Source organism: Dama dama, chromosome 9 (assembly GCF_033118175.1).
Source record: "Dama dama isolate Ldn47 chromosome 9, ASM3311817v1, whole genome shotgun sequence".
NCBI lineage: Eukaryota > Metazoa > Chordata > Mammalia > Artiodactyla > Cervidae > Dama > Dama dama.
The window spans coordinates 62,619,421-62,637,247 of record NC_083689.1 but is presented as its reverse complement, the minus strand read 5'-3'; the positions used below and the strand labels follow the sequence as shown (position 1 = coordinate 62,637,247).

General features: G+C 42.0%; 1 protein-coding gene across 1 annotated transcript in view; it reads left to right on the top strand.

Moving 5' to 3' along the window:
- SH3TC2 (SH3 domain and tetratricopeptide repeats 2) overlaps positions 1 to 13,562 on the top strand; it is a 59,775-nt gene extending 46,213 nt beyond the window's left edge. Inside the window, exons 13-17 of the mRNA XM_061151682.1 lie at positions 4,658 to 4,808; positions 7,132 to 7,254; positions 8,470 to 8,620; positions 9,944 to 10,140; positions 11,800 to 13,562. Of these exons, the coding sequence (XP_061007665.1) occupies positions 4,658 to 4,808; positions 7,132 to 7,254; positions 8,470 to 8,620; positions 9,944 to 10,140; positions 11,800 to 11,991 (814 nt within the window). The 3' untranslated portion in view covers positions 11,992 to 13,562. The remainder of the gene's footprint in view (positions 1 to 4,657; positions 4,809 to 7,131; positions 7,255 to 8,469; positions 8,621 to 9,943; positions 10,141 to 11,799) is intronic.
- The last annotated feature ends 4,265 nt before the right edge of the window (positions 13,563 to 17,827 follow it).

Here is a 17,827-nt window from a genome sequence, read left to right as displayed (position 1 = left end):
TGTAATGGATACATTTTTTCAACTAAATTCTCCCCATGGGATTTCCATTCTTACAAAGCTCAAAGCCATATCAGGCAAAGGCAGGAAGTGTTCATGGGTGAGATGGCAGGCATCTGCTGGGTCAGGTTTGGAGGGAAAGGAAACAACACTTTCAGCTAAGGGTTGGTGGATCACCTTCATGAAGGTGATAGCATTTAAAGATGCCTTTGAGGGATGAGAAAGATTTTGAAAACTGGAGAAGGGTAAGAGAAGACCTTTTGGGGCCAAGGGTCTAACTGTAGCAATGGAAAGGGGAGGGCACATTTGAAAAACATTCTGTAGATTTAATGGACCGAGTTTGATGTTTCTCTGGATATAGGTACTAAAGGAGAGAGAAGACTATAGCCTACCTCCCAGGGAGGGATGTGGAGGTTAGATGGGGGTGCAGGTGGGCCTCTGGACTGGCACAGTCATAATCCATATTGAAAATGGAGGTCATAATAGTAACAGAGCTTGCACTGATTACCAGCCAATGTGCAATCTCATGATGACCTTATGAGGAGGGAAGAGTGAGTGATTTTCACTACCCATACTGCTTTTCTGCTCATTTACATTCCTCCTATTTGAAAGGTTTTCTCTAGTGTTCAGTGATGGTGAGTAGGAAGGGAGGGCAATAGATGATGAAAACTTTGGTTCAGCCTTCAGAATTTTGTCTTGAGATACTTTGCTATCCCTTTGTTCAGTATATCTTTTGAGTCTTGCTTTCTTTGCCTTCATGGTAATGACTACAGAATCTAGTTTGATGAAGTCTTTCATTCTCTCAATGAGACAGGTCATTAGGGGTCTTGTCTTCTGTTTTAGGGTGACACAATATAGACTTTAGACTGTCTATAGACTCAGCTCTAGAGCTGAACCAGGTGGGTTCCTTGAGAACTTTATGGTTCTATTGGATCAGTTCGACTAATACTTGCTGAACATGTACTATGGCCCAGACCCTATGTTAAAAGCTGACAAATGTCAGCCCAGTCCCTGAGCTGATAATGCTTATCATCTAGTTCAGGAAGTAGATATTACACACATACTCACTGCAAGTATCACATAAATGGTGCTAAGAGACACAAAGAATGTGCATATTATTTTTCAGAAAGAAATGCCTTGCATGCAACAGGCCTTTTCAAAGTAATGATTCTTTGCATGTAATACAATCCCTAGATGCCTAGAAGTCATTTTTCATGGCTTTCATTCTTATTCTTGTGCATCTTACTCCTGTGGAACTGAAAAAAAAATGCTTCAATGTTTGGTTTTCAGTGTAGCTAATATGAGCAATCCCTAACATTTTTGGAATCATAAACAAGGAAAGAATTGCACTTGCTGACATGTTCTCCTTTTATCACAAGCCTAGGATGTACATCACCATCCATCTTTTTCCAATGGGGGCACTTTGTTCAAGGTTTGAGGTTGCTTTATGTCCTTCAAAATTTTGAAGTTGTTAAAGTGGCAAAAGAAACAAAAGTCTTTCCACAAGTTGGTTTCTGAGCCAGAAATTGAGCACTGTTCGAGGGTCTGTGGAGGGGCTCTGGAGTTTGATTCTCAGGGTTAGATCCTTGTTTAAACAGAGTTTATTACCTGGTCTTTATTGCCTACCCTTCAAAGCCTTATTTTTCCCATTTGCAAATGGATACGATAATAATACTGTTTTCTTAGTGCTGTTGTGATGATTAAATGAAATTATGCGTGTCAAGCCCCTAGTGCATGCTAAGGTCTCAATAAATCATAAGTAACAATTATAGTCCATGCTGTTATTAAAGACAAAACAGCAGAGAGCTACACATAAAGCTTTAGAAATGAGGAATGCAAACATGGACAAGTTTTTTAAAAGACCCCTGGGTTTCTTTATTTGCAAAATGAGCTAAGAACTTTCATGGCTGGGGATTTCTTGAGGGTTAAATGAGAGGATGTGTACTGAAAATTTGTATCCCAACACCTGGCCCAGGGTCAGCCCCTGGTGAGTGGCAGTTCTTATTATGGAAATTGGATAAGACCAATTAGTGGAAGCTGGGCTCTGGCCAGAGGTCCAGCATTCATCCAGGCAGGGCAGGGATCTGGAAAACCCCAGCAGGGCTTGGTAGGAGGAAGTCTGGGAATGCAGGTGTACTGAAGTCATCTCACCACAGACTCATGACTGATATCCACACAAGAAGGAAGAAACAAGGATTCAGACACAGAGATTGAATTTTGGGGGCAGAAAAAAATGAGAAAAGGAGATACTATGGCAGGGCCTGGGCATAGCTGGCCAGAATTCATGAGACTTGGGATCAAGACTGATTTCTTGTCTTCCACCAGCTGTTCTCCTTACTTCTTTGATTTGGGAGCTGAGCCACACCTGGAACCTGCAGGTGTTGACTAGAGGAATTGGCATGCTGGGACATTCCAGGCCAAGCTAGTGACTCATCTTGTGGGTGATACGGCGTAGCCACTGGTAGATATAAATACATGGGGTGGTGAGTGGTGGTAGGAAAGAACCAAGGAAGCTGGAGACCACTTCCCAACTTTAGACCATAAGGTGCTTGTCTTACACTGGAGTCATGAATCAGGTATAAGTCTTGGTGGAAGCAATGGTCTTTGGAAAATCCATGCACATAGAGTGTTGATAGAGTTATGTGAGCATCTGGGTCTCTCTAAGTCCTATCTTCCCCCTTGGAGTAATTTTTGAGGAATGCTGACCTCCTCTCTTTCACAGTCATAGTGAACTCAGAGAGAAAAATTCTAAGATCAAAATACCTTCTTGTGAGTTCATTTCTCTGTGATAACCCACATCTTGCTCCCTGGGGGTTTGGAGAAGATAACCATATCCCAAGAATCTCCCAGGATGAGATGTAGGGTCCTGTCTTCATTAATTGTTACAGTGGGAGTAGGGGAGCACTGGAGGCCAGGCTGTAGAACCTGTTATCCCTGCTGGCATTTAAGGGGTGCAGAGTGGGTGAGAAAAGGTCAGGGCTTCCTGTAGTGAAGGAGGCCTGTGGTTACCAGGCCAGGGAGGTTGGTGACCACCTCAGCATTGTGTGCAGCTTCTCGGCTCACAGCACAGTCTCAGGAGCAAGTCTGACATTCTGCTTCTTGACGGAGAGTGGCCACTGCCCATCCTTAATGTCAGTAAATGTCATATCAGAAGCAGGGCATCAGAGAACTAGAGTTCTTTCTTCTCAGGACTTACAAGGACCAAATGTCTAGCAGTTTCTCTGAAGGCTAATAGCCGCCTCGTTGCCAAGATGAATCAGGGCCTTATTAGTCACAAACAATACTTATTTCCATCACTGTGCACAAGGGGGCCTGGGGCCTGGGTTGCCTATCATGAGATGGAACAATGTTTGATAAGGACCTCCTAACTATTTACAGATTTAGTTGGTAATGGTCAGTGTTCCTAGAAGGATTTCCACGGTTTGGTGTTTCCCAAACTTCAGTGCACAGTAGTATAATCTGGGTGTGTCTTAGAAATTCAGATTCCTGGCTTGCTACTGTGATGATTCTGATTCAGTCAGTCTGAGAGATCTCTGGGAGTCTGTTTTTAATAAGCTCCCAGGTAATGTTGGTACAGGTGAGTCATGAGTCACACTATGAAGAATATGGGTATTGTGGGATGGGTCCTGGGCTGAGACTCAGGAGAATGGAGTTCTGGCCTTTGATTTTCCCCCAGTGTGGTGTACAGTCTTGTGCAAGTCACTTCCCATCTCTGGGCCTGTTTTCCCTATGAAATAAGGAGAGAGTCTCAACCCAAGTTGCACAATAGAGTCACAATAGTAACTGATAAGGAGCTTTGACAAAATGCTGCTACCTGAGCTAGAGTGTACCAGGCTAGCATGGTATGTCAACACATTGGGGTGATGACTTTGCCTGTGGATGCATGTTTAAAGAGTTTCTAGGTGATTCTAGTTACTGCTGAAGTTGGTGATGCCCAGTGTTCCTTCTTGTTCTGGAATTCTGAACATGTGCAACACTGTATTACCTATGCCTTGTTTCTTCATTAATCCCTGACGTGAGGGGAAGAGTTTTCTACATGAACAATTTCCAAATAACTGAAGAGTAGTCCGTTAAACACCAAGACTTTCCTCCTTCTTTGATTTTTCTTATTATACAAACATCAAAATCTTTCTAATGATTTACAGTTACCACTATGGTCATTCTTTTGTACATTTACTCAATAAGTATGCATTTATCATTCACTGTGTTAAGTTCTTATGAAAAATGTTATAGTGTCATGGAAAGATGGTTGGATCATGGGCCAGTAATCATAAAAATGATAACTAACATTTAACGTTTATCAAGTGCCTACTCTATGGTAGGCACTGTTCTAAACACTCTATCTCATTTAATTCTCATAACCATCCTCTGAGGCAGGTACAATTATATCCCCATTTTGTAGATGGGGAAGCCAAGGCACAGCGAGATTCTATACTTTCTCAAGGTCTCACAGTTGGTTTAGGCAGATCCAGATCACAGCTGGTTTGGAATGAGGTCACAGCTGGTTTAGATAGATCCAGATCACAGCTGGTTTAGGCAGATCTCCCTGTGTGATCTGAAATAATGTTGTCCACCCACCAGAGCTTCAGTGTCCTCCTGTGCTGAATGACTCTGGGTCTCTTTGAGCCCTCATACCTTATGAGTCCATGTTCATCCCCAGGTCCCTCAGGAGGTCCCTCACCTGCATCAAGGAGAGCCTGCGTATCTTCACTGACCTGGGGGAGAGAGACAAGGCTGCCGAGGCCTGGCTTGGGGCTGGGCGACTCCACTACCTCATGCAGGAAGATGAACTGGTGGAGCTGTACCTGCAGGTAGGTCTCCAGCAGAGCTTATCTGCTGGCCTGGACCATGGGAATGGGGGCAGCTGTACCCTCCAAAGTGGTGAGCTGGAACTAGGGAGAGGTGATGTTCTTGTCAAGCTCTTAGGGGGACAGTCAACTCTGGGTTGCTCCCTGGACTAAAGGTGGAAACCAGGGCAGTCTGATAGGCTGAAAACAAGCAGCTGTGGGCTAGTCCCTGAATTCCATATGCATGTGTGAGCTCTCAACATGATGGGAGACTTGCTCATCTGTCTTGGCACTTTTATCCGTCTTTCTAAAGCTCAACACACAGCTTGACTTCAGGGAGGTAAGGAAGGTTGATGTTTGCAGTATATTAACATTATTATTTTCTTATGATTTTTTTTGTTGTTTCTACACCTTTAACATCTGTAGTATATCATAGTATAGATTAAGTACCTCCGCTTTAAAGGAAGAGGGACCTGGAATCAAATCACAGGGCCATTGATTATGAACTGTGTGACTTATCTGAGCTCTCTGAGCCTCAGTTTCTTCATGAGGGGATCTGTCTTTAGTAAATATTAAGTATAACATTTGCATAGTAAACACATGTACTTAAACATTTACTAAGTACATGGGAATTAGTAAATGCTTAATAAATGGTATTTCATCATCATCATTATCACTGTCTGCACAATACTGACATTATGATGGTAGATAAGAAGATGTACTCTATCAAAAATATGCCTTTTAATCTTCACTTCCTTCCCATTTTTCATTTTCTTCCCCTTTACCCAACTCCCTTACTCTATTACTTATACTCACACAAATTTGCTTCCACTGAGTCTTAATAATGATTGTATAACATGTTTGAAGTCTTACTTTGCATGGGATACTTTGTTAAACACTTCACATGCACGATGTTGTTTCATCCTCATTACAAACTGTGGCAGGAGTTTCTATTGAAATTTACATTTTAAGACAGTACTCAGTGAGGCTGAGTAACTTGCCTAAAGTGATACAGCTAGTAAGTGGTTAAAACTGCTCTCCAGCAGTATGACTTAAAAAGTTTTTTCGTTCAAACTCTATTCTCTAGCCTTGGGATTTTAGAGGTGGAAGAATTATCAGAGAACAGATAATTCGGTCTTGTCTTTCTCTCTCCAGGAGACAAAGGCCCAGAGGGGGCTATTGGGGTTGTTCATTGCTTGGTAGTAGAACTCCTGACTCCAGGATTGCATCTCACTGCCTCTATTTTTGTGTATCTGTATATGCAATAAAAATAACTGAGGGACCTTGGCCCTGTAATTCACAGACCAGAATTGGTCCCAGACACCCCTAACCCTAGACTGCCACCTGACTTGATGTTCTGCAGTCTTTCCCATTGAGGTAAATCATTCTCTACCTAAGGATCTTTGAGATACAGTAGTTGTGCTGCAGTTGTGGTACATGCTTCTCTTCTGTGTCTTCATCACATTTTGTTTAGGTGCAAAATTAAATAGCTTGTTCGAGATAAAGAGATCATAGGGGCCAGGAGAAGGGTAATGGGACCAAAGACACTAGCATTTGTTTGCCACTAACTATTGATGTAAACTTGAAAACTCCTTATTCTGAGCCTGTTTCTCCATCTGGAAACTGTACGTGTTGAATGAAATCACTTTTTCCAAACTTCAGTCATTTATACATCAGGTTTATAGTTTTGCCATATCCATGACCTCTGTACCATTATTTATTTATTTTTCTTTGACTCAACTTCATATCAGCTTAACTTTTTACATTAAACAGTGCTATCTAAAATCAGAGATTTTGATGTATTATTTTTTTAATTTTTAAAATTTTTAATTGGAGGATAATCGCTTTACAATATTGTGTTGGTTTCTGCTGTACAACATTGTGAATCAGCTGTAATACACATATCCCCTCCCTCTTAAGCCTCCCTCCAACCACGTTCCCCATTCCACCCATCTAGGTTGTTACGGAACACTGAGCTGAGCTCCCTGTGTTGTACAAATTTCCCTCTAGCTATCTATTGATGTATTATTAATATTCTTTCTCTGAACACATTAAAATAAATATTCAACTATTACAAGATGTTTGTGCTGCTGAAAACCATTTCTAGGGCTGTCAAAGTAAACTCATCATCTCATCAAATGATCTCATCTCCATGTCATCAAAGGGGAAATGCAGAACTAGGGAATTCTGAAGGCTTCTTACCAGCCTTATGAGTACGGAAGACAATTTAAGGTTCCGGGGACTTAATAGAGGGTTAGCTAGATGGTCAGGATGTCCTTCTTGCCAGGCCTGTGGACATTTCGATGTGCTTCTCTCCGCCTTTGACAGAAGTCTCTGTCCTACCCAGACAGCCATCCAGAAAGCCCTGAAGTCAGAGGAGCCCTCCTTGGCTCTCAAGCTGTATGAGGAAGCGGGTGATGTGTTCTTCAATGGGACTCGCCACAGGCATCGTGCGGTGGAGTATTACCGAGTGAGTCATGGGCTACATAGTCAGCAGTATCTCCAGCCAGGCTGTGGCACAAATGTAGGCAGGTTCACTTGGACTTTGGCCTGAGGCCCCATTCTCCTCTCTTGATGGTGTTTCTTTGTCTGCCCACAAGCTCTCCCTCTCTTAAGTCCAGCAGGCTCTCAAAGAAGGAGCTGATAAACTCTATCACTTTTGGGCTTGATAAATAAAGTATTCTTCCTGAGAGAACATACCATAATAATTACAACTTTTAGCTGCATGGTACCTTACAGTTTGTAGCACGTCTTTGTTGACCAGAATGTTTCTATATACATGGCATGGTGGGAGATGACTGGTCTATGGATCAACACTTTTGCTTTACTATGTTTTATTACGTATTAAAATATACTTTTAAAATTAAAAATGTATAATACCAGTTTATCAAACTCATGATTTCACAGATATTATTGCAAAGAATGAGGCAAGAAAATAAAAGACAGTTAATTTAAGAAATAATATTAATTAAATAAATGTCCATATGTTAAGTAGATATGTAAAAAACCATAATTGCTCATTACAGACTGAAGTTTGGGAAACTTTGTTATCTTATTTGATCCTAAAATTTCGCTTATTCCAATACTTACTCATTTGCTTGTTCAATTGTTTATTCAGTCATCAAACATTCATCAAGCCTGCAATATGTGCCAGGCACTGTGCTAGGAGCGAATGAAAGACATGTCTCTGATTTTTGAGGTTCTCCTGGTCATATACATTTTATAGATGAGAAACCTGAGGCTCAGAGAGATGAAGTGACCTGCCCAACATTCATAATAAAAATAATAGAAATGACTATTTCCTGGGGACTCTCAGACACTATGCACATACTCCATGTATGTACTTAGTAGATTAGCACTGGGTGCGAAGGGACTGCATAACTGGAAGGTGAGTAACTTCCCATGTGGCCTTGAGGAAAGTTGTCTTCTCTTTCCTGCTCTCAGTTTCAGGGTAGCCTGATGACCCTCTAGTTCCTCCACCTCTGAGGGCTTGGGAGAGCAACCAAGAGCAAGGATCAGGAGAGAGAGCTGAGAAAAGCCATGCATGGGAAGTGCCATCTCCCCCTCGGCTTCAGTCATTGCCATCCCTCAGTCCCTGGCAGTAAGATATAATATAACCTCCTAGAATATGGTATATGTTAATGATTCTCGGCTAGACTAAGTTTCCTTGTGCCTCTGTTCTCAGACTGGGGCTGTTCCCTTAGCAAGGAGGATGAAGGCAGTGAGAACCGAGCTCCGGATTTTCAACAAGTTGGCAGAGCTGCAGATCAGCCTGGAAGGCTATGAGAAGGCTTTGGAATTTGCTACCTTGGCAGCCAGACTCAGCACAGTTGCAGGTAGGTGGTCCTAATTGTCTGGGGTACTGAATGGGAGGGGGTGACACTCCCTGAGGGACAACAAAGATGTAAGAGCATACCCTTGGAGTCAGACTCCATAGGTTCAAACTTTAGGTCAAAGTGTCAAGGAGCCCCCAGGTAAGCAAGTTACCTAATTTAATATCTATAAGCCTCAAGTTTGTCATTGGCAAATCAGGATTAAAAATAACATCCACAGCATGCAGTTGTTATGAAGACCGATGATAATCCAGCTGAAACCCACAGCACAGTGCTTGGTATATAATAAGTCCTTGATAAGTGTTACTTGTGCACACTATTATAGTTAGTATCATTGGTATTATTCTGAGTCCAGGGTAAATGGTATTTTATCCTATGCACATATGGTATCCTATCCTATCCTATGCACTAATGGCCTATTACAAAAGCACTGTGCCTTAACTTTTTAATTAGTTGATTATTAGTCAGGTGCATATTTTCGTATGGTATTGAAATGTAAATGAAAGTCAGATTCCCATTAACCTAACTCACTCAGTAGCTGAAATAGCTTGCATTTACAACAAAAGCTAATGAGAAACAATGTAAGTCACTAAAACAGAAAAAAAATGCAGAATATAAAAAGATAAACTCATCTCAAATATTGGTGCTTGAGGAAAAGCAGATTTTATTAAAGGATGCTTGATTAGATGTAAGGGCAAATGGAGTCTTCTGTGATGATTCTAGAAGGGACTTCTGGGCATTCTCAAGGGCATGAGATGTGGACGGTACTGGACTTTATTGTGTTTAATTGCACTTCAGAGCTCTCTCTTCTTTTCCTAGCTCTTCCTTTACTGCAGAAAACCTTATTTGTGCAACTGTCTGCTGGTCTTAGGAAGACCTTGAGGGCCCAGGCAGCTCCCTCTGGAGCATTTTTATCCTTCCTTGGATGGAAGCTGAAAGGAGGATATATTCACCCTTTCATGAGATTCCGCATCACTGGATATTTCCATATCAGAGAGTTGGATTCTTCTCTTTTAGCTTTGGCTTTTGGCTTTTTGAAGCTTAAAAGTGATGTTTTTAGATTACATCAAACAGCCACCTTGTAAATATTCCAAAAATACAATTGGAAGCCTTTGTTCTCTTTTAAAGTCTGTTTTGTGTTAAAGGAGTTAGTTATTGAAACAATAAATCCACCAAAGGCAAAACCAGTCATAGACCCATTAGACCCCAAGATTCTAAAGCATAAGTTAAAAGTGAAAGGGTCTCTAACTTGTACAGAATGAATGAGTGAACTAATGATGCAAGGTGTTGGCTGTAGGATATCTCTCTCAGTCTTCCAATTTCTAGAAGATCAGCGGCAGGAGCTGGTGGCCTTCCACCGTCTGGCCACTGTGTACTATTCCCTGCACATGTATGAGATGGCTGAGGACTGCTACCTGAAGACTCTGTCCCTCTGTCCACCCTGGCTACAGACCCCCAAGGAGGCCTTATACTATGCCAAGGTGTATTATCGTCTGGGCCAACTCACCTTCTACCAGCTGAAGGTAAGAAACAGGCTTGCGAGGCTGTCTGAGAGCTGCTGTCCAGTTATATTCTTCCCTGACCCTGAGCCTTCAGGGTAAAGTAGAGAGGGGTAAACTGGGGAGTGTTGTCTCATAGGGTGGGGAGGGGCTCCTCTGGGAACACAATGACAGTCTCCACTTAGCCCCACTTGGAGACCTCAAAGAGGCTCCCATCTCTGCTAAGGAGACATGTTCCTCTCTTTCCTTGCCCTGCTGGGATTTCTGGGCCCATTTCATTTATCAGATACTATGGGCACATGTTCTAGTGCCTGTGAGCTCCTCCAGGGCCTGTGAAAATATATGAGACCTAAACAATACACGAGACCCCCAAACAAAAGAACTATAAGCTTCAAAATTAAAATTAATTCCTAACTGTATGTCTGAAAAATGTTATAGATGAACTAGTCAGTTGCAACTCACTTCTTAAGAAGTTTTATAAATTATATTTTAGATGAAATCTAGGTACATGTTGGCATGTTTGAGATAATAACATGCAGGGTCTTAGATTGTAAGCATGCCTAGGTCCTGAGAAGATCTTAGCCCTGATCTCCTGTTTGCTCTTCTGGAGTTGAATCCAGAACTTCTTATTTTTCCAGTGACTTCTATTAATAGAACTATGTGTGTGGTCTATAATTCTCAGTTGCATTCTGGCTGTCGAACTTTGTCCCTAGACATTGGCTTCCCTTACCAGATGTCTCTCTCTGCTTCAGCAGAATCCTTACTCTTTTCACACAGAAACAGTGGCTTCTGTTTGCAGACCCTTAGGGCAGCTCTGCTGTCTTTTTCTTATTTGCCAGAATGTTTCTGGTCTGAATTTATTATTGCCTTATGAGGGTTAATGAGAACCAGACATATCTTTTTGAGTCTCACCAGAAGAACCATATTTTCTGCATCCCAACCATGTAGGGAGGGACGATGGGGTAGTGAAGAACTCCCCTCAGCGATCTTGCCTTTGATCCACAGCTCCCAGGAAGTAGGACAAAGTGTGTATGATTTGGTTTCATCAACCAAGGACTCTAGGCATTGCAACGGAAAGAGCTCAACTCAAACTAGCTTAAGCAAATAAGGAGATTTATTGGCTCAAGGAACTGGGAAATTCAGGTATAAGTTTAATTTCAGGTAGTGCTGGAAGCTGGTAGCCAGAAGCCATCATGGATCTGAGAGAGAGGTGGGGACCTCTCTCTGTATTTCTTGGCTTAGAATGTTTCTACTTCTCTCTGTTACTTGGCCTTTTCTCCTCCTATTATTCGCAGCTTCAAGCCCCCATCTAAAAGGGTGAGGGACCATTTTCTCTCTTAGGTCACACTTGAAAGGTCCCAGGGAGTGACTTGGGACAAGTCAGCTTGAGTCATATTCTTATACCTAAAGCTCTGTGCCCAGGGTGGTGCTGCTTCATGATTGTCTGTGTCTGGGTAAGACGCCATCCCTGTGCCTGGGGAGGAGGGCCACCGGGGTTAGCAATGTCACAGAGCTGACGTGGACTTGGTGAGGGAACTCCCCCAAGGAACCAGGAGAAAGAGGTAGGAAAGGATGTCAAACAGGCAAAAGCTAGTTTTCTTAGATTTCCTGGCATTGCCTCCAAGCCTCTCCTGGAAATGTCTGCTAATGCTGTCTCTTTTCTGCCCCCATGCTGGGGGTTAGGATGCCCACGATGCCACCGAGTACTTCTGGCTGGCCCTGGCGGCTGCGGTCCTGCTTGGTGACGAGGAGCTGCAGGACGTCATTAGGACCAGGCTGGACAACATCTGCCAGAGCCCCCTGTGGCACAGCTGTCCCTCTGGGCGCTCCTCAGAGAGGGCACGCTGGCTGAGTGGTGGGGGCCTGTTCCTCTGAGGACAGCTGTCCCATCTCCGACCAGTTGCCATGGTCAGAAGCTACCTCTCTTCTTAGCCTCTTAGACACTAATTTGGGGAGTTCAAGCCATGACCTGGCCCATCGTCTCATCTCAGAATGGGAAGAGCACAGTCCAGAGGGAGAGGGCTCATCTCAGTCACACAAAGAATGGATGGTGGACCAGGGATTAGGGTCCTGACTTTGTGTCTAGAGCCTTTCCAGTAGACTGTGGCCCTTCCACACATGCAGCCCCTGAAATGTACTTTCTAGACACACAGTTCTAGAGAAAATGAGAATTTTTGCCCCTAGAAAAGCTGTCCCCTTCCATCAGTGAAGAAATCAGGCAGTGCACTGGAGAGAAGGCAAGCAGATTGGACTTTGTTCCCTTTACTGACTTTTCTCAGGGAAAGACCCCTCCCCTTGCCAGCAGTGAAACTAGTCATTTCTTTCTTCTCTTTCTTCAGCCAGTCGAGGTGCTACTCCTCCTGTCACGAGGACTGGTGGGTGAGAATTCACCATGCTCTTAGTGCAAAAGACAGCCTCAGAATGGCCAGGTGGAGTGCACAGAGGGTGAGGTCTGATGTGGATGCACCATCCCCATCCTGCCCTGAGGCTCTGCTCCCCCACAACCTCCCTAAAACCCAAGGGAAGCCTCTCCAGGGCCATGGCTTAAAAATTGAGCACTAAGAACATTATGACGTAAATTACGTGTAAACAGTGTGTATTATTAAATATTGCTCATTTATGTTTATCACACATTTGTCTCCTTAATAATAAGGAAGATGAGATGAGGGACTTGAAGGATGGGTTAAATACCAAGGGATCATACCGACTCCAGGGTTGCTCATGTACAAAGCATCTCTATTATCTATCATTGCATAACACATCTAGTGACTTGGAACATTGATTATTTCATAGCTTCTGTGAGAAGGCAGGAATCCAAACTTGACTTTTCTGGGTCCTCTGGCTCAGAGTAGCTCACAGGGCTTCCATCAAGGCATCAACTACACCTGTAGTCTTCTTCTCAGGCTCAGCTAGGGAAGGATATGTTTCCAAACGCACTCACATTGCTATTAGTAGGAATTAGTGCCTTGCTTGCTGTTGGCCAGAGGCTACCCACAGGTTCTTGCCTTGTGGGCCTTGCCATTGCACAGCTCATAGCATGGCAGCCTCTTCATCAGCGAGCATGTGAGAATAAGAGCAAGGGTGAGAGTGGGTGGTCACTGTCTTCTCATAACTAGTCTCAGAGGTGGCATCCAACTAGTTTTGCATATTTTGTTCATTATATGTCCAGCCCACACAAAAGGGAAGGATTTACCAAGGATATGGATTCCAGAAGGTGGGGAGTCAGCTGGGGCTACCACAGTGTCTTGAGTTCTTTGATGACAGAATCAGGAATTCTAAGGCAGTGAGCTCCAAGTATGACCCACTGACTGGACGAGCAATATCAGTGTCACCCGTGAGATCGTATGAAATGTGAATTTCAGGGCTCTACCTAAGACATCTGAAGCACAGTCTCTGGGGCCAAGGAGCCCTGACTTTCCCTGTTTTTGAGGTGATTCTAATGCACAGTAAAGCTTGAGAAGCAATGCTCTGGAACCATGGTTCTTGGAGAATGTGAAAAGAAGTTACCCGAGAAACTTGCAGAAAATGAACTTTCTGGTTCTTACTCCAATAATTTTGATTCAGTAGGTCTGGAAGATACCCCAGGAACATGGATTTTTAATGAGCATCTGAAATACCCCAGATGTTGGTGGTTCACTATTGTTCTGAAATGTGGAAACATGCAAGATCTAGCTACAGGTCTCACCATCTGATCACAGACAGCTTAGATTTACTGTAAGATGCTCTGCCCTTTCTTTCTAGCTTCTTGGGGCTACTGGATGATTGGTGGTGTGGAGGGGTAGGATAGAGGTGGTGAGTTGAGTCAGCAGTGCATCTTCTAGTCAGGAATATTGTGCACATATTGGTACATCTTATTTTCTCTTAGGAGCTTGATTGGTTGTTAAAATGCTCTCTACTCTAGAGTATTCTTCTTTAGGAAGGAAATGAAGTGACCTAGTCCACTACCATGTAAGACAGATGTGGTTTTGCCCCCACCACAAACCATAAAATCCCCCAAGGGAGGGATGTTGAAGTTGAGTCTAACCTCCCATACAGAAGCCTTTCAACAACATTCCTGGGAGGCACATGCATTCCAGAATGGTTACGAATCTTGTATTTGAAGAAGACTTGGTTGGCTCTGGGATCCAAGCCATGAACCATTCCCCACTTGTCTCAGGTTACAGACCCTCTCCTTTTCCCCTTTTCCCCACTGACCTATTATTCTCCTCTGGCCAGACGCCAATTCCTGTCCCTTTGATAGTGTGGTTCTTATAACTGGTATTGGCTGGTGAGTAGAGAGTACTGAGGGTCATTACTGCACTTTCCCTGCTTCTTCAGTTGTGTCCAACTCTTTGCACCCCCATGGGTTGTAGCCATTCCCACCCCCCCTCAGGTTCATCTGTCCATGGGATTATCCAGGCAAGAATACTGGAGTGGGTTGCACTTCCTTCTCCAGGGGATCTTCCTGACCTAGAGGTCCAACTCGGGTCTCCCGTATTGCAGGCAGACTCTTTACTATCTGAGCCACCACAGAATCCCATTTACTTAATGTGGTTTAATATCGTATTTTAACATTGCATTAAGATTTTTATTCTCCCCAACAGCTACATCTTATCATTGGCTCACATTGAGTTTATCATTTGCAGTCTCTGCTCATATGAGTTTCTGTTTGGCCAAGTATTTTTCAGTTGTTACAAATATATATATCTGTATACATAAATACATACACATATATACACATAAATACCTACACACATGGGCTTCTCAGGTGGCTCAATGGTAAAGAATCTGCCTGCAATGCATGAGACATGAGTTCAGCCCCTGGGTTGGGAAGATCCCCTGGAGAAGAAAATGGCAACCCCCTCTAGTATTCTTGCCAAGGAAATCCCATGGACGGAGAAACCTGGTGGATTACAGTCCGTGCGGTTGCAAAAGAATCGGACACGACTCAGCGACTAAACAGCAACAACATTCCCCGCCCCCCCAACACACATATATTTAAGTGAAGAGCATTATAGCTACCCACCCATTTTACACTTCACTGAGAAATTTGGTTAGACTTTCTGATTCTGCATACTTTTAAAAATTGAATTATAGTTGATTTACAATGTTGTGTTAATTTCTGCTGTACAGGAAAGTGATTCAGTTATATACACACACAAATATATATTCTTTTAAAAATTCCTTTCCATTATGATTTATCACAGGATATTGAACATACTGTCCTATTCCCTGTGCTGCACAGTAGGACCTTGCTGTTTATTCATTCTATATGTAATGGTTTGCATCTCCTAACCCCAAACTCTCAACCCATCCCTCGCCTGACCCCCTTCCTCTTGGTAAGCCCAAGTCTGTTCTCTATGTCTGTGAGTCTGTTTTTGTTTCCTAGATAGGTTCATTTCTGTCATATATTAGATTCAACATATAAGTGATATCATATGGTATTTGTCTTTTTGACTTACTTCACCTAGTATGATAAGTATGATTTACTTCACTTAGTATAATAAATATGATCATCTCCAGGTCCATCCATGTTGCTGCAAATGGCATTATTTCATTTGTGTTTGTTTATGGCTGAATAGTATTCTATTGTGTATACATACCACATCTTTTTTTCCATTCATCTGTTGATGGACATTTGTTTCCTAGTTTTGGCTACTGTGAATAGTGCTGCTATGTTTGTATGGGTGCATTTATCTTTTTAACTTGTGCTTTTGCCTGGGTATATGCTCAAGAATGGGATTGCTGAATCATATGGCAACTCTATTTTTAGTTTTTTGAGGAACCTCCATACTGTTTTCCATACTGCACCAACTTACATTCCTACCAATATTGTAGAAGGGTTCCCTTTTCTCCACACCCTATCCACTATTTGTTATTTGTAGACATTTTAATGATGGCCATTCTGACTGATATGAGGTGGTACCTCATTGTAGTTTTGATTTGCATTTCTCTCATAAATAGCAATGATGGGCATCTTTTTATGTGCCTATTGGTCATCTGTCTGTCTTCTTTGGAAAAATATCTGTTTAGATTTTCTGCCCATTTTTCACTTGGGTTGTTTGTTTTTTATGTTGTTGAGTTGTACAAGCTGTTTGTATATTTTGGAAATTGAGCTCTTGTCAGTCACAGCATTTGCAAATATTTTCTCCCAGTCTACAGGTTGTCTTTTTGTTTTATTTATGGTTTCCTTTGCTGTACGAAAGGTTGTCAATTTGATTAGGTCCCATTTGCTTATATTTGTTTTTATTTCTTTGGGAGGTGGACCTGAGAAGACATTGGTACGATTTATGTCAGAGAATGTTTTGCCTGTATTTTCTTCTAGGAGTTTTATGGTATCACGTCTTAATTTAAATCTTTAAATCATTTTGAGTTTATTTTTGTGTGTGGTGTGAGAGTATGTTCTAACTTCACTGATTTCTGTGAGGCTGTCTAACTTTCCCAGCACCACTTACTGAAGAAACTGTATTTTTTCTATCGTATATTCTTGCCTCCTTTGTCAAAGATTAATTGACTGTAGGTGTGTGGTTTTATTTCTGGGCTCTCTATTCTGTTCCATTGATCCATATGTCTGTTTTTGTGCCAATGCCACTGTTTCAATTACTGTAGCTTTGAAGTATTGTCTGAAGACTGTGAGGGTTATGCCTCCTGCTTTTGTTCTTTTTCCCCAGGATTGCTTTGGCAATTCTGTCTTTTATGGTTCCATATAAATTTTAGGATTGTTTGTTCTAGTTCTGTGAAAAATGTCATGGGCAATTTGATAAGAATCTCATGAAATCTGTAGGTTGCTTTGGATAGTATGGCCATTTAACAATATTAATTCTTCCAATCCAAGAGCATGGGATATCTTTCCATTTCTTTGTGATTCTGTGTACTTCGGTTCACCTGTAAATCTGATAAATTTGCCTTTAACCAGGTCAATTATAAAAATGTTCAGCACATTTCCAAAGACGAGGATAAGGCTGTTTTTCTTAAATGAGAAGAAACATTGCACTGTATCATTGCAGTGACTACACTGTATATGCAAATTACACTGCTAAGATAGTCTTTAAAAGTGTCTGAAAATTCCATTTTAAAAATGTTCGTGAACTATTACCCCTGGAATCATGTTCATGCACTTTTTCATGATCCATAGAAAGTGAGTAAAGTGGTGTTTGGGTCTGGTTTCTATTTATGCAGGTTTTATTATTCATAGGTAGTAGCTAAAGATGAATCAATTACCTGCTTTATCCTAATCCTCCCCCAAAACTTAGCGACATGCCTGGCTCCTGGCTCTGGGCTCCTTCCATCTAATCTAAATAAATAATAAGGAGGGAATTACAACATTGTGGAAAACCCATAACATATTTTCTCAGCTTTCAGGTACATTACTTCCCTATTCAATCATACTAATGCTTTAAAATCTAATATTGCCTTTATTCTTTTCTTATTTACTTTGCCATAATTTTAAGATGTCTTTATATTATGTCTGTTTGTGTTTGCTTGTAATTTGTAAATAAAATGTAATTCTTTTGACAAGTTTATCTGGGGAAAGAACTAGGGGTGCAGGGTTTCAGAAATGAAGAGAGAAACAGTTCACTGGGGGTTGAGGAGACTTGGCTTTTGGTCTTGAATTTGACATTAAATTGCAATGTGACCTTGGGTATGTCACTTAACTTCTATACACTTTGAATCTCTGATCTCTAATAGAAAAAGTATGATGCTTCAGGTTCCTTTTCAGCAATGTTATTTC